Below are 20,705 nucleotides of genomic sequence, written 5' to 3' on the forward strand. Positions count from 1 at the left end.
CGGGGGGGGGGGGGGGGCGGAGAAAAAGGAGACGGAGAGAGGGGGCCACTGCCTTGAAGGAGGACTTGGCGAGAGTCGGAGACCGAGTTTGGATGGACGTTTCTTTTGGAGAGAAACAGCCGTAAACATAGATTCCAGGCATCCACCTTCACCCCCTTCTCTGCTTATGGCATCTTTCCTCTCTTCGTTGCTTTCATGTGAATCGTTGGAAGAAATAGTTAATGCATTTTATCTGGGGATCATTTGAGATCTAAGGTTGGAGCTGGCCAATGACTTTACTGTATAAAAACTGTTAAGAATATTAAAAAGTTCTGTAAAATCCACTTTTTCCTACCATCACACATGTATTCATGACGTCTGCATTTGCCTCTGCTCTGCCGGGATATTTAATATCCTGTACATGTTAAGGTCTCTGTCCAAATCAGTGTGATGAAAGCTCGTGAGACTACGAATATATATATTTTTCACAAAGTTCTTGCTAAATTCATAAACTTTAGACTTTTTTTTTTTTTTTTGGCTTTTAGCAGTAGAAGTGGGAGAGAAGTCATTTCGGAATTCACATTCAGCATCAATTCTTTGCCCCAATTGATAACGACCTCATTCACGGCCGCCTCAAGATCCAGTTTATTTTTCCCGTCAATGTTTGACATTTTTGACAGGCCACAAAGTCTCAAGAGAAACAGATGTATTGGGACACGAGGTGTGGACTTAGAATTCATTAAAGTGCAGTGTTCCACCTGCAAAGGAGAGGAATTGGCAGAGGTGTGGTTGTGATTGATGAGGTGAGAGCCAGAGAATAAACAAGAAAGCCTTTGTTGTATGGTCAGAGCTGCTGAAGGTGTTGAACAGAAATCCAGAAGGCTTCCCAACATCCAGAGAAGGCCAGGGGCTTCCTTGGTGGACTCTCTGGGCTGTCTTGGGGTTCGGGGGGCAGGGGGACCTCTGGCTTTGCCCTGCTTTAACCAGAACTACTGCACCCATCCGTCCGTCCTTCCTTCCATCCCTCTTTCCCTCCCTCCCTTTTTTCCTTCCTCCCCTCCTTCCTTCCTCTCCTCATCTCTCTCTTCACCCCACTCTCCTTACAAAACAGCATCTTCGGTACAATCCTGTTCTCCACCTGCTTTGTCCATTTTAGCCCAGCGGGTCCTGGGTCAGGTCAAACTCAAAACCATGGTGAATCTGTTCAGTTTCTGACCATTAACCTCAAGCAGGCGCTTGGTCCCAGCTGGTAACTAGTTGCTCTCCACTCCCCTGGTCCACGGTTTTAGCCCCTCCTCTTTCTCTCCAGCCTCTGACGCCTCCTCCTCCATCTTCCTTCTGGGTTGAATTTCCCCAGGCTCCCACTCTTGGTCCATCTTCTCTCCTCTCCGGTCTGATGCTGTGTGTGAACTTGTATCACTCTCTAAGGCCATTCACCTCTAGAGGCCACTCCGCTGACTGGCTCAGGGACACCCGCCCGTGGTTTTCTCTTCTTTCTGTATCATCACTTCCTTCTCTTTGGGGTCCCTCCTTTTAGACCACCGGCAGGCTGTTACAGCTCCCAGCTTGAAAAGAGTTGAGCTGGAGTTCCCACTGTGGCTCAGGAGTAACAAACCCGACTAGTATCCATGAGGATGCAGGTTCCATCTCTGGCCTTGCTCAGTGGATCAAGAATCCGGCGTTGCTGTGAGCTGTGGTGTAGATCACAGCTGCGGCTCAGATCCCTCACTGCTGTGGCTGTGGTGTAGACCGGCAGCTGTAGCTCCAATTCGACCCCTAGCCCGGGAACCTCCATATGCCGCAGGTGCAGCCCTAAAAAGCAAGAAAAAAAAAAAAAACAGAAAAAAAACCCCACTTGAGCTCTCTTGACTGCATATCCCCCACTTCTGTTCCATTTCTTTGATTCCCTTTGCAGCAAATATATCTTTGTTGTATTTTTACTTCGTAAATGTCTTATTATAGTTGATTTACAATGTTCTGTCAATTGCTGCTGCAAAGTTATTTTTAAAAACGACTCCGCATCCTGTCTCCTTTCTCAGCCCCACCCCTTCTGCGTTCACTCCACGCGGCCATTAGTTGCCACCACTCATTCAAAAGCTCTTGCAAAGCCCGTGAAAAATAATGATAGATGGACGACACGTGCGGTGTGATAGGCCCTCCTTGGGATGTGATCATTGTGCCGCATTCATTCATTCAACCAGTACCTGCTGAACCACCTGCTACTCCAGACACTGTTGTATGTTACACCTTCCGACTCTCCTAAGCTGCTTATCTTCATTTCACGGAGGGAGAAACTGAGAGAGGAAAAGTGTTGCCTTTCGCCCTATGGAGTAACCTTGGTGACTTTTTAACCCTCCTTGTACTGGACTCGTCTGTGCCGTGGAGTCCATTCGATCTTTCCTCCTTCTTCAACTACTGAATCCACCTCGTGTCCTGAGTCTCGCTCTCCGAGCTCGTTCTGCTGGCTCCCTCTCATCTCCCCTCCGTAGATCCTGGAGCGCTGGGTCCTCAGACTTTTTCTCTGTTCTTGCTTCCTAGCTTCCTCCGTGAGGAGGACTCTGGCCTGGATGGGCTCCCAGCCGCATCCTCACTCAGCCACGTTCCTCGCGGAGCTCGGCGTGCGCGTGCGCCCACCTGGGGGCTCTCGCGGGTGTGCCCGTCCTCCTCCTGGATGCCCGCCCAAGGTGCCTGCTGGGGTCCACGACCTTGCTTCCCTCAAGTCTCTGTTCACCTTTCTGTGAAAAAGGGCAGCCCCTCATCAACCCCAAATGTCCCCTTTTGGCCTGCCTTGCTTTTTTGGTTTCCACCAGTCACCATGGGACATAACATGTTTTTGCTCATTACTCGTTTTTCTGCAAAACAGAACTCCAGGTGGCAGAGATTTGCCAGCTTTGTTCTCTGCTCTTTTGCCAATGCAGGATATGCAGTAGGTGCTTAATACAGAGCTATTGAGTGAATAAATGATGCCATCACAGGAAATGCATGGACAGACACCTTTTATTTATTTACTTTTTTGGGGGGGGGGCCGCCCACAGCACACGGAGGTTCCCAGGCTAGGTGTCGAATCGGAGCTGCCACTGCCAGCCTACACCACAGCTCACAGCAACGCCGGATCCTTAACTCGCTGAGTGAGGCCGGGGATTGAACCCACATCCTTGTGGATACTGGTCAGGTTCGTTACTGCTGAGCCCCGAGGGGAACTCCCAACTGATGCCTTTTAGAACTTCATGGTTTTCATTTTTAAAAAAGAAATGGATTCATATTACCAGAATGAATAAGATAAGAAATGTCTATGTGTCTTCCTCTTCCCTTAAGTTTTATGACATTTATCAATGCACCTGAAATTGTAGTAAAAGATTTTACAGCATGTTTTCAGTTGATGGTAACAGCCAGAGATAATGTAAATAACCACACGAACGGGTTATTGCTCTGTTAAAGCGCCGCAGTATTTTAAACGAGAAACTTCGGGAGTTCCCGTCCTGGCGCAGTGGTTAATGTATCCGACTAGGAACCATGAGGCTTCGGGTTCGATCCCTGGCCTTGCTCAGTGGGTTAAGGATCTGGCATTGCCATGAGCTGTGGTGTAGGCTGCAGACTCGGCTTGGATCCCACGTTGCTGTGGCTCTGGCGTAGGCTGGTGGCTACAGCTCCAGTTAGACCCCTAGCCTGGGAGCCTCCATATGCTGTGGAAGCGGCCCTAGAAAAGGCCAAAAGACAAAAAGATAAAAAATAAATAAATAAAAATAAAAGAGAAACTTCAATAATCCCATTTTACGACTTCCCTCAACCTCTGCAATCCACGGTTCTCATTAACGTTGAATTATTTACTCGAAAGAATCCCCTCCCCCTAAAAACAGCCCACGCCGCTCTTAACTGCCTAAGGTTTTAAGGTTTTCATAAGGCTTCCATAATATTTGCTTAATGCATTTGGTTCCAAGAAATGTGGTCAGGCTTAGTTAACAATAAATCAGGTTATACTGTTTGTAGGAGAAGAAACTGAAGCTCTGCTTTGTAAATAATAATGCAGAAAGAGCTGGTATTAATCAAACCACCGTCCACAGCGGGGCTCTATTTTCAGCACCGAAACACAGTGGCGTTAATACGGAGCGCATCTGGATTTGAAACTCGAGCACAATTGTGCAGTGCTTTGAGAGCAAGCTTTGCGAAACTTCAGCGGGGATGTGTCCCTGAGACGTATGCATAAAATCATACATCCAGCGGGTTGTCTCAGACCAATTTTGTAAAATTTGTGCGGCTGGCCTCTTGACCATGTAGTTAGTATTAGAAAAAAAGTGTTGAGAGTCCTTTTTGCCTAAGTAGTTGGCTTTCACGGAATTCCCTTTGCCTGACTTATAAGTGAGCTAAGAATAAAAGTGCAGAGTTCCCGTGGTGGCTCCATGAGTTAAGAACCTGATAGAGTGTGAGGATGCAGGTTCGATCCCTGGCCTCGCTCAGTGGATTAAGGATCCGGCGTTGCCATGAGCTGCCGGTGTGGGTCGCAGACGCGGCTCGGGTCTGGTGTTGCTGTGGCTGTGGTGTAGGCTGGCAGCTGTAGCTCCGATTTGATCCCTGGCCTAGGAACTTGCATGTGCCGCTCGTGTGGCCCTAAAAAATTAGGAAACCCTGATTGATTGTAATGCATTACATTTGTAGAGCTTTTCACCAAGTGCATGTATGCCTATGCTCTTGTTACAGCCTTACATCAGCATTGAGGAATAGAATTATCCGTATCTCAGATGAGGAAGCCAAGGATCGGTGATTTGGCCACGGCCATGAGACTGGAAGACAGTAAAGCTTGTACCAAAGCTCAGATATTCATAACCAAGTCCCGAGTTCGGTTGGTTCTGCTGATGCTTGCGTCAGGCTGGCTGGCCGCTTCTCTGTGGGCTTGCAGAGAGCTGGCAGCAACCAGCTTCTCAGGAATGAGTGTTATTAACCAAAGCTGGCAGAGGGGCCAGATCAAGGCTTCCTGTGCCTCCTGCATCCCCAGCCCTCCCATCCTGCCACGTTCAGAGCTTTTGCAGCGATCGTGCTCATCCCAGGGACTTTTTGGTTCAGAGTTTTTCACTACAGATCATTGTGGAAAAAGACGGGTCAGAAGTACTGCCGACTATTCTGTGCTGAATCTGCTCCACCTAAAGCGGGCAGACAGGTGTCTCAGGATGCATGGTTACGCTCTGGGCCCCCAAGCGCAGATCCTATTAGGAGATATGGGGAGTGAGAGACCCGTCAGATGTTTCCAGGCCTCCCTCTGTCAAGGGATGTCACCTCTATTCTCTTACACGTGGCAGGGGAATTGTCCTGTCGGATCCCCGTCCTCTCAGGGTCTCCTCCAGCTGGAGGCACTTATGGCCAAAGCCTTTGTGACTTTCCTCACCAAACCTAACCAGGTGGGAACCTGGCATAGAGTTTGTGCTACATAAGCGTGTGTGTCTTTTTTTTTTTTTTTTTTTTTTTTTTTTTTTTTTTTTTTTAAGGGCTGCACTCGTGGCATATGGAGATTCCCAGGCTAGGGGTCGAATTGGAGCTGCAGCTGCCGGCCTACACCACAGCTCACGGCCACACTGGATCCTTAACCCACTGATCCAGGCCAGGGATTGAACCTGCATCCTCATGAATAAGTCAGGTTCATTACCACTGAGCCACAACAGGAACTCCCCATACGTGTGGTTTTTGCAGGAACACAGGCATCTCTGGTCTTCTCTCAAATGGCACCAAGTTACATCTTAGTGGTGACTTTTTCTTAGCATGGCATTGGCTTTCCTTCCCTAAGAGGGAACTTGCAAAGCTATCATGATGTGAAATCTGGCCGGAGGCTTGAAGTGACTTTGTTGTCATAGCAACGTCAGCTGCATCTTCTCACCCCCGGTCCAGGCGGCAGAGCTCTGGGTGACCAGCTCCACTGCAGCCACTGAAACCGCTCACCAGACCTGCAGGTTCTCGTGGTCAGGATGGAAGCTTGGGTCTCACGTCAGCCTGTCTCCCACACTCTTGAGAACAGCCAGGGTGTGTCAGCGATGGTATGTGATACAGATGGAGGGGACGTCCGAGGCTGGGGCCTGCAGCCAGGACCTGGACGCCACAGTGTGTGTGGGGGGGGATCAAGAATTGGGGGGTGCTCTTGGCTCACTTACCCACACCCACTGTGCCTGGCCCGCTGGGCAGCCATCACCCAAGGGTCAGTACAGAGACTGTGCCTTTTGGAGTTCGGTGCCTCCACATTTAAGAAAAACGGAGGGAGGTACATCGCATGGAACCACCTAAGTGTCCGCAGACAGATGAATGGATGAAGATGTGGTACACATACGCAGCGGAATACTACTCAGCTATGAAAAGAACAAAAGAATGCCATTTGCAGCTTCTGCATTTCAAACGCCCACCTCTCGGTCCTGCAGAGGGCTCAGGCCAGGGTTTTCGTCTTGGCACAATCGGCGTTTGGCCCTGGGTTGTTCTTTGTCACGATAGTTTTCCCCTGTGCGTCAGAAGATAATTTAGCAGCATCTTTGGCCTCTACCCACTAGAGGTGATAACGAAAAACGTCTCTAGATATTTCCAGAAGTCTCCTAGGGATCAGAGTCAGGAGGAGGTGAAAACCACTGGATTAGGGAGAGAAAGTGGTGAAAAGACTTTGGCTTATGCCTGCCGTCTCCGGGCTGTGCCCCAAGAGCCACTTCTCATTGTCCAGAAAAAGCGGTATCCCCGGCACTGAGGTTTTCAGGGGAGTTGCGGTCCATTGGGTGTGGCGGAGAGTCTGCGGGAAACCGTCCACTGCTTTTGGTATTTGGGACGGAAAGGCCCCTCTCCCTTCTCCTCCCTCCCCCATCTCTGTCTCCCTCCCCCATCTCAGTCCTCCTCCCTTCCCCTCCCCCATCTCTGCCCCCTCCCCTCCCCCATCTCTGTCCCCCTCCCCTCCCTTCGCCATCCCTGTCTCCCTCATCCCTCCCTCCACGAAGTTGTATCACTGAACCTCAGGGATGCTTGTCAAAATGCATCCAGGGCTCTACTCCCCCGAGATGCTGATCCGGAGGATCTGGGAGGGGGCCCGGCATCTGCCTTGTGAGGAGCTTCCCAAGTGCCTCTGCTGCAGGGGTGGGGGTGGGGGTCCTGAAGGGACCCCTGGAAAAACAAGGCCCCAGGGGATGATGGCAGAACAAGCCAGCTCTCCTCATCTTCTTGAGGACATGAAAACCCAGCAAGGAAAAGAATAAGGAAAGGAAAAGACTTTCGTATGAAGCAAAAAGCGATCATTCATAAGAAGGATGAAGCCAGTCCATGTGGGAACCCCTCACCCTGAACACGGACGCCCTCGCTCACTCATTCAACCATATTTCCTTGAGCGCTCGCTGTCCTCCAGGCGTTGTTCTAGGCATTAGGGCGTCCGCAGTGACACAAGCAGATGAAAGCTCCCGCTCTGGTCTGGTTTATGGACCTAGTTTTGTAGGGATACAGGCAGTGAACAGACGCCGTCACTCTATGTTCGAGGGTGACGATGATGGAGAGAGAAGAGAGGCAGAGAAGGGGGTTCAGTGATGCCGGGGCAGGGGGTGCTTTTGTCATTGGGGGTGGGGAGCCCTCATTTACAGGGTGGTATTTGAGGACCTTGAAGGTGGTACATGACAGGCATGTATGTGTGGGGACAAGTTTTCCCTGCAGAAGGAAGACGAAAGTGCAGAGCCACCGAGGAGGCGGCAGTGACTGTCCCTGTGTGAGGGGAGGGCAGCACCAAGCCTCTTGTGGCTGGAGCGGAGCGAGCCGGGGAGCAGCGACCGGGCACCGAGGTCGGAGAGGGAGCAGGAGGCCCTATTCGTGGGGGCGGGGGTGCAGAGACTTTGACATTGAGAGAAGCCGGGTGGGGGCCGGGGGAGGATTTTCAGCCCAGGAATGCCAGCATCAGATGGAAGCCTTAACAGGGATCACCCTGGTTGCTGTCTTGAGTAGACTCCAGGGGGCCAGCGGAGAAGGTAGCATGACTGTTACAATGAAGGCATGGTTTCTGCCCCCAAGGAATTTAACGCGATGGCAGAGATAGAGCAGGTGCAACTCTAACCAACACGGAAGTGTTGGCTAAGCGATGAGAATCACTCAGGCCAGAGCCATGCCATGCCATGCCTCCTGGAAGTCAGACCTTATGATGGAGAAAGACTTTTTTTTTTTTTTTTTGCTTAACGGGCATATGATTGACATTCAGTAAACAGTACACATCTGAAGCGTCCGATGTGATACGTTTGGTCATTGGTCTGTACCCATGCAACTGTCGCAATAGTGAACACAGCCATTACCCCCCCTCCCCCGCCCCACTCCCCTCTCTTGTAGTTTACAAGGCAGGGCGGGAATTATCCTCAGAGCAGGAACCTCGGCAAAGGCTCCAAGGCAGGGACGTGCAGGGGCGTCCGTGGGACAGAGGGAAAGTCACCCTGCCTGTCCGCCAGGGTCACACGAGCAACACAGAGAAATGTCTGAGAAGACAGCTTGAAGCATATCACGTGGTCAAAACCCCCCAGTCCCAAGGATTCCGTCACAGGGTGACTAGCAAGAGTTATTTGTTGGCTGTAGTTTATGGTCCAACAGAGCCTACCTGCTAACATTTCAGCATTTAAAAACAACAGCAACAGACATCAAATTCTAGGTAACTTTATCTTTTCGTAGTAAGTCCAAGAAAACAGGGCTAAGTGCATTTCTGCTGTGTTTCATGCCTAACCATCAATGAAAGGAAAAAGAAACTTTAGGCAATTTCATAATTAGATCATTAGCAGATGTCGTAATAGCTTTACACGAATGCAAACACAGATTGAAAATCAATCAATCCAGGCGTTTCCGTTGTGGCTCAGCAGGGTAAGAATCTGACTAGTATCCATGAGGATGAGGGTTTGATCCCTGGCCTCGATCAGTGGGTTAAGGTTCTGGTGTGGCCGTGAGCTGTGATGTAGGTCAGAGACACGGCTCCGATTCAGCCCCTAGCCTGGGGACTTCCATAGGCTGCCGGCGAGGCTCTAAAAAAGGGAAAAGAAAAGAAAACAAAAGAAATCCATTTGCCACTTGATGGTACATTAGAGCCGATGCATAAAAACTACATTGAATCTAGGTGAAATTTTAGTGTGTCATCTTAGAATTCTGATGAGTATCTCCCATTTGCAAAGCCCAGCACTTCATTTTCGCATCGCATTGAACATGAATTTTAACCTCAAGGGAAGCATTTTAAGGAGGTGTGAAGAGGCCACTTTCCATCCTAAGTTCTTCATCTGTTTATGAGTGGATCCCAGGGCCAAGAGATAGGCTGGAGAGCAGCATCCTCTGGTTTGAATAGTTTGGCTCCCGTGAAGTCAGTTTCTCTTTCTCTATTTCCTGGGTAGAATCTGACAGCGTCCTAGGAGCCCCTGGCCAGGTGATGGCTCTGTGATTCCACTGGAACCATCAGCACCCCCTTCGTAGCATCACCCATCCCTGAGGGAGAAACGGGGGGTACTTTTCAGATGAGAGCATCGTCCTTCCACATCCATGGAAGGGAGCAACTCTTGGATTATTTTGCCAGCTCAGGAATTCTGGGGACCCGCTCTTATTTTGGTTTCTTTTGAAGAACACCCAACTTCCCCTGATAGAAGAGCTGGTTAACTGAAGAGCCTAAGTTCTCTTCTTTGCCATCCCTGCCCCTCTTAATTCCAAAAGTGTGGGCTAAATCCTCCTGCACGTAAGCAAGCCCCGGATCATTGCTGCCACCATCATCGGCATCTTCGGAAGCACTGAATTTCTGTAAACACAGTCCTTCCTGCGTTAGACACTGAGACGCGAAGCACTGATAACAATCACCACTAATGGAGTTCCCGTTGTGGCTCAGCGCAAACAAATCTGACTAGCATCCATGAGGACACAGGTTCGATCCCTGGCCTCGCTCCGTGGGTGAAGGACCCGACATTGTGAGGATGCAGGCTGGATCCCTGCTCAGTGGGTTAAGGATCCACCATTGCCACCAGCTGGGGTGTAGGTCACGGATGCAGCTCGGATCTGGTGTTGCTGTGGCTGTGCTGTAGGCTGGCAGCTGCAGCTCTGATTCGACCCCTGGTCCAGAAACTTGCAGATGCTGCAGAGGTAGCCGTCAAAAGAAAGAAAACCAAACTTTATTTCCTTGGGAACTTAGAGAAAAGAAGTAGATTGTGTGTTGAGGCAAGAAAATGGAGAAACAATTCTAATGGTTCAAGGAAGAGTCAGGTGGGGATCCATGGATGCCCCACATTAGAGGCTATTTAGCTGACAGAACAAATGCACTTGGAAAGCCATATTATTGTTTGTTTGCTTGTGGCTTCCCTAGTATCCATGAGGACGTGGCTTCCATCCCTGGCCTCCCTCAGTGGGTTGAGAATCCAGCATTGCCATGAGCTGTGGTGTAGGTTGCAGACACGGCTCAGATCCCACGTTGCTGTGGCTGTGGTGTAGGCTGGCAGCTGCAGCTTGGATTCGACTGCTAGTCTGGGAACCTCCATATGCTGCAGGTGTGGCCCTAAAAACAAAACAAAACAACACACACACACACACACACACACACACACACCCTCCAAAACCAAGAACAAAAATAAAAGGTTCAGCTGTGCACGGATCCCCTTTGTTCCCATTTGGCTGTTTTCTGAGTCACAGGATGAGCTGGGACAAGACGAATGGGTTGGAAGCTGGTGCCCTAGGTAGCATGCCAGACCACACGCTTAGTTCACTCCTCTGCTGGGTGCAGGTTTCTTGCGGTGCCAGCTGAATCGCAGGGCGCTGCCCCCAAGCCCATCTCCTGGGGCCACGGCAGCGCTTTTGGGTCCATGTCAGGAAAGCGTGAGGCATCCATGATCCTAGCGCCTTTTGCCTTCTCTTTTCTCCTGTTTGTATACCCTCCCTCTAAGCAGTGTCCTCTTTATTCCAGCACTTACAAGAAGCTGTGTCTGCTGACCATTCCTCTTTGAAGTTTTGAGTTGCACTAAAATATTTCTAGTGTGTGGACCTGCCCTTAAGAGAGATTTTTGTTGCCATAAGATGTAGCTTTTGACTTACTGGGGCCTTTTGATGAAAGAACTCACAAAAGGTTTCAGATCCAGGGGGGCTTCATTTAGGGAACAGGTCTTTGCCGTCACTCAGCAGTTGCAGGCTCATTAAGGCAGCCGTCTCTGCTTTCCTCCTGATGAGACAGCAGCGGGTCCTGGGCCCTGCCACTTCCTGGCCGCCCAGGGGGCCATCCTGAGGGTGGGCTCAGCTGCCGTCTCACGATGGTTTTGTCAACGCCCCAGGAATGGGGAGGGAGGCGCCGGGCTCTGTGTGTCTGGGTCTGTGCTGATTGGTCCTGGGGCGAGAGGTGGCAGCTCGGGGACGAGGCATTTGGCGGTCCGGCAACCAAGAGGGTTCCCTGGAGTATGAACTCAGAGAGAACAGGAGCCATTTGTGGTCATCCCAAGATCCCCAGCCTGCTGCACAGCCTGGCACGATGTTGGCCCACATGCATTATTTGTTTCTTGTTGGAAGCTGAGCCGCAAATAGCAGTAGGCTGCGGGAGGAAGGTGCTGCTTCAAGGGAGAATCCTAAAAACCAAGAGGAAAGAGAAAAGCACCGGGCTCAGGCAGTTTTCGTGGAGTGGGCGTTATCTTTTCCGCTCCCGTGGCCGATGTCAGAGTCAAGTCCAGGTTCCACAGGGATCTGAAAGAAACAGGGATGTCTGGATGGGAGTGGACTTCTTGCTGGAATATTTCTTCCAGTAACTGGTTAACCCAGATATTCTCAATAAGCAATTAATTTGAGGGTTTCTCAACACCAAATAGTTCGGTGGCTTGAAAGCCTATGCCGTGGGCTGCACTTGCTCTTTTTTATTTATTTATTTTTGTATTATTACTCAATGAACTTATTACCTTTGTAGTTGTACAATGATCATCACAATCCAATTTTGTAGGCTTTCCATCCCACAACCCCAGTGCATCCCCCCACCCTCCGACCTGTCTCCTTTGGAGACCATAAGTTTTTCAAAGTCTGTGAGTCAGCATCTGTTCTGCAAAGAAGTTCTGTCTGTCCTTTTTTCAGATTCCACATGTCAGTGAAAGCATTTGATGTTGGTGTCTCATTGTCTGGCTGACTTCACCTAGCATGATAATTTCTAGGTCCATCCGTGTTGCTGAAAATGCTGGTATTTCGTTCCTTTTATTTATTTATTTAGTCTTTTTTTTTTTTGTCTTTTTTTGCCATTTCTTGGGCCACTCCCGCGGCATATGGAGGTTCTCAGGCTAGGAGCTGTAGCCCCCAGTCTACACCAGAGCCACAACGACACGGGATCCGAGCCGCATCTGTGACCTACACCACAGCTCATGGCAATGCCGGATCCTTAACCCACTGAGCAAGGGCAGGGATCGAACCTGCAACCTCATGGTTCCTAATTGGATTCGTTAACCACTGTGCCATGATGGGAGCTCCCATTTCGTTCCTTTTAATGGCTGGGTCATATTCCATTGTGTATATGTACCACATCTTCTTGATCCACTCCTCCGTTGATGGACATTTAGGTTGTTTCCATGTCTTGATTCTTGCAAATAGGGGCTGCGTTTGCTCTTGAATGCCGGTCTCTAACTTCATGCTGCCTCTAATTACGTAGCAGACGTGAGAAGAAGAAATAAATTATGAAACAACCAAAGGATAAAATACCATGTGGTCATTTAGGAAATCACACTTTCAAGGGACATTTATTGATGGGAGAAAATTCTCATTATGTAATAAATACTATGCAAAAGAAAAAAAAAAAAAACCCAAGACAATCTATTTTGGCACATATGGGGACCCAAATAGTTCCTTTTGGAGCAATGACCATTTTGCAGATGAATGTAGGAGAAAACCTTCCCTGTCTGTGCAAAATCATGAGTTCATTGATGCATCTGGCTCTTTGGTTCTTGAAGTGAAAAATCATGGACTTGTGGTCAAGCAGTCTGGGTTAAGAAGGCCCAGCTTTTAACCCTTTCAGAGCTCGGTTTCTTTATCTGGAAACAGAGGTGATCGTTGGCTCTGGAATGATCCCTCCGGGGGCGCCTTTGGGTCCCAGGGGTGCTGAGTTTTGGTCAGAGACTCAGGACAAAGCAGCTGTCATTGAGAAGGATGCCACGAGCACGTCTCGGGTGGTTTGCATCCCTTTGTCGGCCAGACTTGGTCAACCTTGACCTCCTGTTGTTTCCCATCATTTTCCGGGACTGTCTTGAGTTTCTGCCTCCTGAGCCACTCCTCGCTGCTGCCCTGTAAAGTGGCCTCTTGATTTATTAATCAATTAATCCGTGCATGCTGAGGAGCTGTTCAGGGTAGTTAAGCAGGGAAAACAAAACGCTGGAGCCCACAGTCAAGGTGGATTGTAATTAACAGTGACCCTCCTGCCGCCGATCTCTCTGCCCCCACCCCCACGCCCCAGCTGCCCCACGCTGCCCCCGTCACCCGCAGCTCTGCAGACCCCTCTCAGCCCTGATGGGGTTTCCACTCCATAAAAGCTGTAGCCAGTTTCAGAAGGGAAGATTTTAGGAGGGAGGATCTAAGTCCTAAGAAAAAGTCCTTGCGATAAACCTTGTCCATTACTTGCAAAAGTTGTTGCATCTCACATGTTCCATCAGGGCCCCCCTCCCCCCCAAAGAGCATAGGGGCTCTGCCATATAGGAATTATGTCCCCATTTCCCTGCAAAGAGAGTCACGGAATCGGAAGGACCTTACAACAAAGACAGGCCATGGCCTTGTGTGGCGGATGAGAGGTTTGGTGAGGCTGTGTAATTTGTCTGCAGTCATTACATACATAATTAGTGGCAGGGCTGGAACTAGGACCCCAATATTGTGATGCCCAATGGACACACGGAGCGTTATTTCTGTGTGCCATCCTGCTTTCCTGTAAAAATTAAAGTAGGAGTTCCCACTGTGGCTCAGCTGCTTCAGGACCTGATAGAGTCTCCACGAGGATGGGGGTTTGATCCCTGGCCTCGCTCAGCGGGGTAAGGATCCAGCATTGCTGAGGCGGAGGTCACAGGTATGGCTCAGATCTGGCGTTGCTGTGGCTGTGGTGCAGGCTGGCAGCTGTAGCTCTGATTCGACCCCTAGCCTGGGAACGTCTGTGTGCCATGGGTGCAGCCCTACAACAAAACGGAAAAACTCAAGTAGAGCAAGTGGAAGAAATCATCCTTATTATCTTCATTTCTTTTCGATAGGGGCTTCTGAGCCAAAGAGTTTTTCACAGTTTTAGAGGAAGCTTGTGGGGAAATAGGTCTTGTACTCTTCGTCAAGGAGATACTTTTCTTTGCACAGATGAGGGTATCAGATATGTCATGGGGCCGCTGGTCAACAGCGACTCTGTAGGGGTTTGCTGGGCAGCTGGAGAGGCGAGTTTTCTGCGCCAGAATCTGTTTCATTTGGTTTTATTCCAATGGCACTTAGCACATAGCGCTGATGAGGCCAAGATTTTCTTAGAATAGAATCTCTGTTCTGGGTCCCAAGGTGTACCTCCACCTGCTACCACCTTCTCATGGTTCACAGGGGGCCACAGTGAGCTCCCCTGGCCCTCCAGGCCTGCACAACTGTTGTGTCCACTTAATGGACACTTGGGAGCATCCAGGATAGCTATGATACTTTAGGGGACACAAGGAGGAGAAGAAGTTGGAATGCTCTTATGTGATTGGCCTGGTAAGGAGGATGCTTAGAAATCTTTTCTTTTTTTTTGTTGTTGTTTTTTTAGAGCCCTACCCATGGCATATGGAAGTTGCCAGGCTAGGGGTCCAATCAGAGCTATAGTTGCCGGCCACAGCCACAGCCACAGCAATGGCAGATTCAAGCTGCATGTGCAACCTACACCTAACTCACGACGACACCGGATCCTTAACCCACTGAGCAAGGCCAGGGATCACACCTGCATCTTCATGGATCCTAGCTGAGTTTTGAACCCACTGAGCCACAACGACGGGAACTCCTTTTTTTTTTTTTAAATTCCTTGAAGACTTCATTATAAAAAAATCTTACATTTTGTCAAATGTGTTTATGAGCTAGTGGTTCTTCAGCCAGTCTGGCTCCTGGTTTCTGCGGGCTGTCAGTCAGTCAGACTCTTTGGGCAGACTCTTTGGGCACGTGGAGAGCTTAGCTCATAAGCCAGGCATCTGAGCTGCACTTACCAGCCTTTGATTGATAGGTTCTCCTTTTTTTTTTTTTTTGCTCGTGTGTTCTCCAGGACCCTGCTTTCTCAGCTGTGATTCACGACAAGCTCCAGGTCCCCAACACCATCCGGAAGGCTTGGAATGACAGAGACAACCGCTGTGACATCTGTGCCACGCACCTGAACCAGCTGAAGCAGGAGGCCATCCAGATGGTGCTGACCCTGGAGCAGGCGGCTGGCAGCGAGCGCTTCGACGGCTCCCCCGGCTCGCCCCCACCGCTCTCCAGCCTCCCTGCTCTGGTGGGGTCCCGGCACGTGGGGGCGCTCCAGCAGCCCAGGGATTGGGCCTTTGTGCCCGCCTCCTATGCCTCCTCCAACTACACAGCCTTCGTCACCAATAAGCACGGTGGCAAACCCAACAGCCTCGGGGTCAGCAATGGCGCGGAGAAGAAGGGTGGCTCCCCCACCCACCAGGCCAAGGTCAGCCTCCAGATGGCCACCAGCCCCAGCAATGGGAACATCCTCAACTCGGTGGCCATCCAGGCCCACCAGTACCTGGACGGCACCTGGTCCCTGTCGAGAACCAACGGGGTCACCCTGTACCCCTACCAGGTAAGCAGCCTCAGCAAGAAAGAGCAAGATGGACCTCAGTCAAAGCAGACAAGTGGGGCACCACCTCCTACCTCTCCTTTGTGCCATGGGGAGCTCCCCAACTCAGAGCCTAATGCTTCCATGTAGTCCTGAGGGACGATGCTAAAAAGAGATGAAATATACGCAGGACCAGTGATCCAAGCTAGCGCTGTTTGGATGTCTGTACCGTCTGAAAGAGAGGCAGGCTCCCTAACCTCTTCCTTCCTGATGGACCGTAACCCTTTTCTATTTGCAACTCACCTAAAAATACTGCAGGATTAGGTTACCAAATATATGTTTCCCTTTCCTTTCTTCTTCTTCTTCTTCTTCTTTTTTTTTTTGGCCACCCCGAAGCGTATGGAGTTCCCAGGCCAGGGATTAGATTAGATCCAAACTGCAGCTGGGACCTAAGTGCAGCTTCGGCAACACTGGATCCTTAATCCACTGTGCTGGGTAGGGGATCGAACCCGAGTCCCAGTGCTCCTAAGACCCTGCCAATCCCATTGCACCACAGTGGGAACCCCTCCATCTTCTTATATTTTCTCTTCAGTTATTTAAATCAGCATACACTCTCTGGGAGTTCCAACTGCGGCTCAGCAGTAATGAACCCAACTAGTATCCATGAGGAGGCAGGTTTCATCCGTGGCCTCGCTCAGTGAGTTAAGGATCTGGTGTTGCTGTGAGCTGTGGTATAGGTCACAGATGTGGCTTGAATCCCACATTGCTGTGGCTGAGGTGTAGGCTGGCAGCTGCAGCTCCAATTTGACCCCTAGCCTGGGAAGGTTCATAGGCCACAGGTGCAGCCCTAAAAAGCAAAAAAAAGAAAAAAAAAAAGAAGAAGTAAATAAATTATTACACACTCTCAAGTTTCCCTAGAGAAATAAGAAAGCAGGTCTGAAATCTGCCAAGGAATCTAAAAGAATTGCCGGAGTTCCCGTCGTGGCGCAGTGGTTAACGAACCCGACTAGGAACCATGAGGTTGCGGGTTCGGTCCCTGCCCTTGCTCAGTGGGTTAACGATCCGGCGTTGCCGTGAGCTGTGGTGTAGGTTGCAGACGCGGCTCGGATCCCGCGTTGCTGTGGCTCTGGCGTAGGCCGGTGGCTACAGCTCCGATTCAACCCCTAGCCTGGGAACCTCCATATGCCGTGAGAGCGGCCCAAGAAAATGGCAAAAAAAAGACAAAAAAAAAAAAAAAAAGAATTGCCATAACTTTTCTCAAGTGAGCTTTCCTTTGGATGAGGATTGTGTGTTCTCAGTGTCCCCTGCGTCGCCCATGGGGGCAGGAGCAGGAAGCACGGACTATTGCTCCAGGGTGGAGAGGTGGCCGTGGTCACAGAGAGTATTAATCAGGGGACATAACTGATGCAACCAAGGGTCTCGAGTTACTTCTCACTTGTGTCCCGGGTGACTGGGACGGGGTGGTGGCGGGGTGGTGGGTGGCCTTCCCCTGCGATATTGGGACTCTGGCTTCTCCAGGCAGCATGTCACCATTTTCCTGAGGCCTCAGAGTCTTGCTCCAGATCTTGTGCAACCAGCCAGGAAGTGAAGAGAGGGGGCGGGGGGCGGGGGATGATCTCCCAGGGGGCCTTGGAGGCCCAGCCCAGAAGGGACAAAAATCCAGTCTCCTGGTCCCACCTTCCCTCCGGAGAGCCTGGGAAAACCAATCTGTCCACGCACCCAGGACAAAACAGGAACAAGGCGGGCAGACACATTGCATAGTTTTCGTTACACGGGGCCAAGGCCCAGGGAAACAGCAAATGAGTTCGAGGTGGCTGATAAAATTCCTGGTGACTTTTCTGGAGTGTAAAAGCGGGCAGAGATGCTTTCGCTTGATATCTTGAAAGAAAGCGGGGAGCCTGGATGATTATCTGGAGAAGTGAGTGTTCTCCGGATGCCAGACGGGTCCCTTCCGGGCGCGGTGGTGTTTACAAAAGAGGGGGCGCACGTCGTTTGATTGAACCCCTTCGACAGGCCTGCGAGGTCAGGTCGGCTCAGTGGATGTTAGACCGTCTTTTTACAAGTGGGGAACAGGATGCTTTGAGAAATAGGATAATGCCCTGTGGCCTCACAGCTGGTGCCAGGCCAGCCCCGGCTGTCCCCTGCCCAGGAGAACGGGGGTCCGAGCCCTGCTTCCCGCAGTCTTAACTTACCCCCGAGCAGTGTCCTTCCAACATCGTTTCCGGATACGGTTCTTCTCAGACAGGGACAAAGCAAAGGACTCCTATTTTGACCTGTGGGGTCTGGCTGCCATGCCGCTTTGGGACAGAATTTTCTGGGTTGTTGATATAAAAGACTAAGAACCAATGGCACCCTGGGGGAGGCCTCAGAGTCTAATGTTTGAACATATCTGTCGAGAACAGGAACAGAAGTGCCTCTTCCAGAGTTCCTGTCGTGGCGCAGTGGTTAACAAACCAGACTAGTGTCCATGAGGATGCAGGTTCGATCCCTGGCGTTGCTCAGTGGGTTAAGGATCTGGCGTTGCTGGGAGCTGTGGTGTAGGTCACAGACAAGGCTCAGATGCTGCATTGCTGTGACTGTGGCATAGGCCGGCATCTGTAGCTCCAGTTTGACCTCTAGCCTGGGAACCTCCATATGCCAAAGCTGCGGCCCTAAAAAGACAGAAAAAAAAAAAAAAAAGAAAAGAAAAAAAAAGGAGCCTCTTTCCAATGTTGAATACTGTGCTTTCCGGGTTTGTGATTCTAAAAGTATACAATTTTGAAAATTAGCAATACATCTGTTGTAGAATAAAATGTTTAAACTATGAAAAGATTAACACTTGAAAAAATCAACTCAGGAGTTCCCGGCATGTGACACGGGGTTAAGAGTTCAGCTTCAGGGCTCTGGTTGCTGAGGAGGCACAGGTTTTAACCCCCTGCAGTGGGTTAAAGGATCCAGCGTTTGCTGTAGCTGCTCCACAGGTTGGAGCTGAGGCTCGGATCGTATCCCTGGCCTGAGAACCTCCATGTGCTGTGGAGGTGGCTATTTAAAAAAAAAAAAAAATCAACGTCACCTAGAAATAGACCACCTTCCATTTGGGTATATTTCCTCCCAGGATTTTAGACTCATGCAGTTTCTAAAAATTTGATTATATTCAATTCTCTGATCTGCTTTTTGCTTAATATACTAGGTGCATTTTCCCATGCCATTAAAGGTTTTTTTCCTAAAATGTGATCTTTAATGGCAGTCCCACAGTCCTTTCTAAAACACCAGCCCTTATATGAGGATGTCCTGTTGTAACCAAGCATCAGTTATCAGCGTTTAGGGTTTTGCTCCTATAAATAAAATGCTCTGTGCACATCCTTCCGCCCAGGTCATATTTTCAACACATCCAGGGTTGTGCTAGCCACATACTCAGGTTACACAGACAACTCACATTTCACCTTCCAGGGCCCCAGACACTTGTAACCTGTCTCAGGTGCCAGTTAGAAGATGCAGCTGCTGCACAGCACTGATGCGTGCGGGCACAAGAGCTTGGAACTGATGCTTTCCTAGAAAATATTCAGAGTGTGGGGAAAGAGTGTGTCGGGGAGAAAGCTGGAGATGCTGCTTAAAAGGAAGATTAGGGACTATTGCTACATTTTAAAAGTTTGTGCAATAATTCTTCCTCTCCCTCTTTTCCCCTTCCCCCACTTCAGATGAAAAAGAATCTCCTGGAATTCCCTTCACGGCTCTGTGGTTGACAAACCCGACTAGGATCCATGGGGATGTGGGTTCGATCCCTGGCCTCGCTCAGTGGGTTGGGGATCCAGCATTGCCATGAGCTGTGGTGTAGGCGCAGACACAGCTCAGATCTCTTGTTGCTGTGGCTGTGGTGTACGCCGGCGGCTGCAGCTCTGATTCGACCCCTAGCCTGGGAACCTCCATATGCCATGGGTGTGGCCCTAAAAAGACAAAAAAAAAAAAAAAAAAAGAATCTCCTGTACAATAACATATGTTTATTATGCTCCACCAAGTGCCACACACAGGCTATGTGTTGGGTGGGGCTTTTGCCATGGGCTAAAACCCAGGCTTCTGTCCTGTGGTCCTTAGGGGAGCAGGGGGACCCTGCATTACCAGCCAGGGAGTGGAGTGCATATAGACGGATGCCCAGATGCTTTGAGAACATGCAGAAGGGCTTGCAGTCCAGCCCGTGGAGCAAGAGTGGATTGATGAGACCAAAGCCAGATGCTCACGGGTGATCCATGCAAGCCACCCCTTTGCGATTGTCCTGGGTAAATTTGATTGCTTCTCTCCAACTTGGAACGGACTAATGTCTGCATTTCCCCTGAGCAATAGTTAGAGGGATCAGAGGAAATCTCTCTGGGATCAAGAGATTTGGTGCCTGGCTGTGAACCAGTGTCCCTGTGTCATTCTGATGCCCTGGGGATGGGGGCTCTGGGTCTGGCTAGACTGGACGGCTCCTGTTACGGGCATCTCCCCGCAGTCAATATCCTGCAGTTCACAGTCCAGCCAGCTCGGCAGAGATGGTTGACCGCCCTGAAAGCCGACCTCTCTTTTCCTGCTGTCCATCACTCCCACTTCCCTCCCCGCGGAGCAGATGGCCCTCTGGCTCAGTGCCAGGGCTCTTCCCCGGGCAGAGAAGCAGCCAGACTTGTTGCTGTCGAGGGTGCTGCTCCACACTCACAGGCCTGGAGCCTGTAGGAACAAGGGTGAAGGGGATACTGCCCGTCTGTCTTCTTTTTTTTTTTTTTTTTTTTAAATCTTTTTTAGGACCGAACCGGAGGCATATGACAGTTCCCAGGCTAGGGGGCAAATCAGAGCTACAGCTGCCAGCCTACACCACAGCCACAGCAACGCGGGATCTGAGCCACGTCTGCAACCTACACCATAGCTCAAGGCAACACCAGATCCTTAACCCCCTGAGTGAGGCCAGGGATGGAACTGGCGTCCTTATGGATCCTGGTCGGGTTCGTTACCGCTGAGCCACGACGGGAAGTCCTGCTCTTCTGCTATTTAAGTGCAGGGAGGCTGGGTGCACAGG

General features: G+C 50.3%; 1 protein-coding gene across 2 annotated transcripts in view; it reads left to right on the plus strand.

The window, feature by feature from the left end:
* The window catches only part of KIF26B (kinesin family member 26B), a 510,304-nt gene that overhangs the window by 177,634 nt on the left and 311,965 nt on the right, over nt 1-20,705 (plus strand). For both annotated transcript variants that reach the window (XR_014817492.1, XM_021064467.2), the window contains exon 3: nt 15,170-15,706. Coding sequence is in view for 1 of the 2 variants with exons in the window: in XM_021064467.2 (XP_020920126.2) it covers nt 15,170-15,706 (537 nt within the window). In the remaining variant the exon portion in view is untranslated. The remainder of the gene's footprint in view (nt 1-15,169; nt 15,707-20,705) is intronic.

The sequence above is a fragment of the Sus scrofa genome, chromosome 10 (assembly GCF_054392235.1).
Source record: "Sus scrofa isolate SSC_HxYL_T2T_F1_AM1 chromosome 10, Sscrofa_HxYL_maternal_Yorkshire_Landrace_v2.0, whole genome shotgun sequence".
Taxonomy (NCBI): Eukaryota; Metazoa; Chordata; class Mammalia; order Artiodactyla; family Suidae; genus Sus; species Sus scrofa.